General features: G+C 41.4%; 1 protein-coding gene across 1 annotated transcript in view; it reads right to left on the bottom strand.

The window, feature by feature from the left end:
- The window catches only part of pola1 (polymerase (DNA directed), alpha 1), a 260,671-nt gene extending 255,170 nt beyond the window's left edge, over positions 1-5,501 (bottom strand). Inside the window, exon 1 of the mRNA XM_020532950.2 lies at positions 5,407-5,501. Coding sequence (XP_020388539.2) covers positions 5,407-5,449 — 43 coding nt within the window. The 5' untranslated portion in view covers positions 5,450-5,501. The remainder of the gene's footprint in view (positions 1-5,406) is intronic.
- Between the last annotated feature and the right edge of the window lie 394 nt (positions 5,502-5,895).

The following is a 5,895-nucleotide window of genomic DNA, read 5'->3' as shown; positions in this document are numbered from 1 at the left end:
GTGTTCATCCAGCTCTACATCTTGTTATCCCTTGTAACAATATGCAGCAGCTATAGAAAGCTTATCTTTCAAGGGAGAGCATGTTTAATTATTAGGCTGCTGACACAGGTCTCATCAGAAAATGTGGATTCAATCATGGAGAATTCAAGTAGTTAAATCAATGTTCCTTGCTGTACTGTTCTATGTTCTATTTAATAAAACTCCGAATTAAAAAGCTTGTCCAGCACCAGCAGATTATCATAAGAATCAGTCCAATTTACAAGTGTCTTCAGAAAAGAAATCTGTTGTCCTTATCTGGTCTGGTCTACACATTCCTTCAGACCAACAGTATATTGATTCTTAACCATGCCCAAAAAATGCCTAGGAAGTCAGTTCGACCAGACCACAGGTAGAAACAAAATTAACCTGGACAGACACCCAGCACTTAACAAGGCATACAAATTGACAGAGGCAGACCGCAGTCCAGTCTACCCTACAAAAAGTTACATCTGTGGAGCTCTGAAGGTTTCAGGGGTTGTTGAGAAGAATCTTGATTACATCAGCAGAATGCCTCCCACAGTCTGCAGCTGAGTACCTTGGCTGCTGCCTTGTTGTCGCAGGTTGTGGTCACTCTCTCTGCTGTAGCAGTGTTATTTTTACTGCACCCTGTCAATATTCCATAACTTTCCCTCCGTTGTGGACAATGTGCTGAACCAGTTCCAAAATGGCAATTGTTGTAGGCAGTTCTGTTACATTCTGGACCATTGAGGCTGCCATCATTAGTTTCCAGTTAAGACTGAGCGATAGAATGGCAACAGAACGAGGTCGTTTGTCCTGTCATACCTGTACTGGCCCACTGTAAGGACTGTTCAGCTGCTCCCGCACCCCTGCCTTTTCTCCATAGTGTTTTCTCTTTGAATAATCATCCAATTATTTGTTGCCCAAATCTAGCATTTGGCCTGGCCTCAGTTCATTTCACATCCAGCCAAATATGAACATACCAGTTAGGAACAGGAATAGGCCATTCAAACCTCCAAGATTTTATAATATTATAGCTCATCCAATTGTGGCCTCAACCCCACTTTCCTGATAAACCAAAGCAAGGTAAGAGTGAAGACAAGAAATAAAGAATAAGAGGAAGGAGAATCTGCTAGCAATAATCAGAAGACAAAAGATGCCACATGGACAGAGCAAAAAGACAAAGAGAATTGGTTCGAAAGATAAGGATAGCAGTCTTTGTCAGAGTAAGACCTAGCTATATTTTCTGAGCTGATTCAAACTTCTATTTTGACACCTTAGGAATTCCACTGACTTGTCAATCCTGTTCGGAGAGCAGCACTCAGCCAACATGAGCATTAGTATCTACTTCAAGCACGAAAGGCTCACTAATTTTGTGTCTTATTGTCACGTCACTTTGATGCCCATGTATTTTATAAAAGGTAGACAAACAGGAGTCTGGAAAAACACAGCAAGCCAGGCAGCATCTGGAAGAAAGGAAAAGTCAACGTTTTGGGTATTACCCTTCTTCAGGACTGATTAAGTATTGAGCAAGGTTAGGCAGCTGAGCCTAACCCTATTGTTTCTTGATGTTCGCTCAGCAGCTTCTGATCAGAGTAAGCAAATGAGTTGTTCTTATCCATTTCCTAATCCAGAATGTTGAGGGCAAAAACAATGGCCAATCACAAATTAGGGATTGAGCCTGCAACCTTTATCAGCCCATTCTGCTTTGTTACTTCAAACGGCTTAACAATGTTTGAAGTGAGGAGAGGTTCTGAGTGAATTCAACAAATCCATTGCTGAATTATCAATTCACAAATTGGTAGGGACAGTGATAAATCCTCAGATTCACATTCAGTGGAATTTTTCAAAAGGAAATTGGATAAATACTGGATAAGAGAGAATTTATAGGGAAAGGGCAAAGAAGTTGGTCTTTCAACTGAAATAGTATGGACATGATGGGCTGAATAGCCACCACCTAGTTTTTTTAATTCATTCATGGGATGTGGGTATCGCTGACTAGGCCAGCATTTATTGCCCATCCCTAATTGCCAAGAGGGCAGTTAAGAGTCAACCACATTGCCGTGGGTCTGGAGTCACATGTGGGCCAGACCAGCTAAGAACAGCAGAGGGTAGTTTCCTTCTCTAAATGGCATTAGTGAACCAATTTGGTTTTTCCTAACAATTGGCAATTGATTCATGGTCATCATTAGACCCTTAAATCCAGATTTTTATTGAATTCAAATTCCACCAACTGCCCTGGCAGGATTTGAATCTGGGTCTCCCACAACATTCCCTGGGTCTCTGGATTAACAGTCAAGTGATAAATACCTCCAAGGCCATTCATGATTTGCAAAGGCTTGTTTTGATCTTAATCAAAGAAACTAATAATATGTTACTTAGAGTTCCCATAATGATGAATATGTTTCCATCCTGAAGTGGGGTGGGGACAGGGATTGGTACCTCTAATCCATGAGGTTATCTTGCCCTAAAGTGCAGCTTTTTTTCTTAACTCCAGAATGCATCCAGCTCCTGAGTGGTCTGGAGTAAGCAATCACTAACCTAGAATGCTTACAGGTCAACTCCAATTCTGAGGAATCGTACATTCGGACAGAACTCATCGAGGTCTTTGACTCTTCCTTTCCCTGCAGAAGACAACTATTTGGCCATATCTTTATGATCAGTATCTTTTGAACCTACAGCCCTCTTCAGCATGACCCTGGTAAGCAATTGGCAAAGTTTCTGTCTATGATGATAGGCAACTAAATCATTGCTAAGAAGAAAACACTCTCCAAGTTGGGAGGAAACACTACAGACCTTCATCTGACACATCAAATGTCAGTTCACTTTTCAAAGAAAAACTTTTGCTTAAAATAAAAATGGTTTGGTCCCAAGAGAAGTCATTCCGGAGGTTTAATGACTGAGGGGCTAATCTTTTGCTGTTTTTCTTAGGGAGCCAGATAACTTAGTTTGAAAAGAAAAATCCACCTTCATTTCTTTATCATCCCACAGCAACACCAATCCTCACACCACAGACAATCCATCCAAGAGAGATGGTGCCTATTTCGGCTTCTTCTCAGACTGTCTTTCTCTCTGCTACAGATGAGGGATGATCAAATTTGACAGGAAAGGTTATTTCTTCCAATCTTCACTTGATTGAGTGGTAACATTCTCTTGCCATTAAATCAGAAGGTTGCAGCTTTAAGTCCTTATTAATGATTGGGTTAACGGTAGGTGTCTTTTCCCTAGAATGGGGGATTTCAAAACCAAGGGACATTTTTTTAAGGTGACAGGAGAGAGATTTTAAAAAAAGACATGAGGGGCAACTTTTTTTACACAGAAGGTAGTTTGCTTAAGGAATGAACTTCCTGAGGAAGTGGTGGATGTGGCCACAGTTACAACGTTTAAAAGACACTTAAATAAATACATGATTAGGAAAGGTTTGAAGGGATTATGGGCCAGGAGCAGGCAGGTGGAACTAGTTTAGTTTGGGATTGTGTTCAGCATAGACTGATTGAACTGAAGGGTCTGTTTCCGTGCTGTATGACCCTATGACTCTATAATTCCTCCCCACTAACATCTGGAGTCTAATGACAGAATTAGGAGAGCATTCCACAATTCTGTCAAACAAAACCTGACACATAATTGTGCTAATCTAATCATTCACTGACTATAATGTCCCAAACCGCTCCAGCATTTGAAACCAGAAGTACTGGATGAATGATCCATCTCGTCCTCCTTCTGAGGACTCCAACATCATAGAAGAAAAAGACACAGTCATCAGCAAATACAATTCATTGCATGTTTTCTCCAGAATGGTTGACCGTATTGTTAACAGCAAAGGCGATAGGCCCTAACAGCATGCTGGTTATTGTAGACTTATGTTCCAGAACCAACTGCACCTTTAGCCAACCTTTTCCAGCACAGTTACAATACCTAGAAAATTGTCTGGGCCCAACCAGAATAACGTGGATAAATAAAGGTCCAACCAATGTGGATAAATCCAATTGAGCTAATTAATGCTCTGAAGAAGGGTCACTAAACCCAAAATGTTAACTCTGCCTTCTCTCCACAGATGCTGCCAGACCTGCTGAGTTTTTCCAGCAATTTCTCACTTCATTTCTGATTTCCAGCATCCACAGTTCTTTGGTTTTTAGTTTATTGACCAATTAGTGACAGATCAGTCTACTCTCCATCAACAGCAAAGAGATGGAGGGTGTTATTGACAATGCTATCAAACTGCATTTGCTCTGCAATAATCTCCTCACTGTCCTGTATGTTTGGATTCCATCACTGCAGCTTGGCTCCAGACCTCCTTATCCAGTCCCAAACATGGCCAAAGAAGCTGAATTCCAGAAGTGTAGAAAGAATGACTGTCCATAACATCAAAGCAGCATCGCCTTTCTGCTAGGTGTGACCCCAACTCTTTGCCTGATTCCCGCTGACTTCAATTTTACTAGGGCTTCTTGATGCCACACTGGTAACACGTTCCCGGTACCTACCACCCTCTGTGTAAAAAAAACTTGCCTCACACATGTCCTTTGAATTTTCCCACTCTCACCTTAAACCTATGCCACCTAGCATTCGACATTTCCATCCTGGGAACGTGGTTATTCTGAAATTCACCACCATGTTTTAATTGCAGGACTACAGGAGAATTACTAGATGCAGGCTTCCTAACAAATAATCATTTAAACATACAATTGGAGAATACTTGTATAAGTTCATCAGGTACATGGAACAGATTTTTAAGCATCTATTTGAGGGGTTCCTCGAAAAAACTGTGTGGTGAAACAGACATTTTTAAATATGAAATAATGACGTTTGGCAGTTCAGCAGCAATGCCAAGAGTTTCACCATTAGCTACACAACTGTCATCGCATTGCAAACCTTCAGCAAAGCAATTAAATTATATGCTAACTCAAACTTCCTGTTAATGTACGGAATTAGCAAAAGTGCACTCCAGTTCAAAGACACCATACCAAGAAATGAATCAAAGATTTTTTTTAAAAAAGGATAAAAGTGCAGGTATTTCCTAGTACACTTGCTGTACATTCAGCAGTCAGGGCCCAGTCCTTGATCTACACCAGCTGGATATGCAACACAAGGAAACAGCACAGACCACTGGCAATAATACCAGGAACATGCCTGGCATTTGGACATAAACTGTATCTGTAATCCTAGCCCGACTAGCTGCAAACCGGAATACAAACGCTGCGTTCTATGCAGATATTCTTATTATCTCTGGCTGCTTTCTATGCAATACGTTCATCAGCTCCTCTTAAGTTACATGGATCAGTAATAAGCAGCCAGTGCGCCCTATATGAACTGTATCTGTTCCAAACTGATGAACTGTAGTCAAACCTCAATCTCCCCACTTTATTCCCAGCCTGTATACTCCGCCTGTCCCTACAGCTCCCCATTCATTACCTTGCTGTTCAGGCTCACTTCCAGCCTCCCTCTCCGGACCCATTCTCCCTTCCTTCGATCCACTGTTGACTCACGGCAAAATCTGGCGCCAAATCCTCCGGAACTGAAATTAATGAAATTGCTAGTTCGGAAGGACGTCATTCGGCACGGCGCGGGAGTGGGGAGAGTGCAGAATAGAGCGCGGCCATCTTTCATCAAGGCACTCTGAATTTGCTGTCTGTTTTCATGAATGGGAGGGCAAGAAACTACAGGGTCCAGAGAGACTGATGTAACAGCAATAACATCAGCTATGCAACAATCGTCAACGACAACACATGTTACAAAGTATATTCTCAAATTGATAAGAGCTTCATGCGTTTTTGGCAAATCTCCAAATTCTTCAAAATCTTAAATTGTAATGTGCACTTGCGCTTTAACGCAACACCTCGGCTTATTGTCCAATGATGCTTCATCCAGAACTGTTTTCTTGGCAGTTTTTTATTTTTCAAT

The sequence above is a fragment of the Rhincodon typus genome, chromosome 11 (assembly GCF_021869965.1).
Source record: "Rhincodon typus isolate 14 chromosome 11, sRhiTyp1.1, whole genome shotgun sequence".
In the NCBI taxonomy this organism is placed as follows: domain Eukaryota; kingdom Metazoa; phylum Chordata; class Chondrichthyes; order Orectolobiformes; family Rhincodontidae; genus Rhincodon; species Rhincodon typus.
The sequence above is the reverse complement of the archived record's forward strand: the minus strand, read 5'-3'. Positions and strand labels throughout refer to the sequence as shown.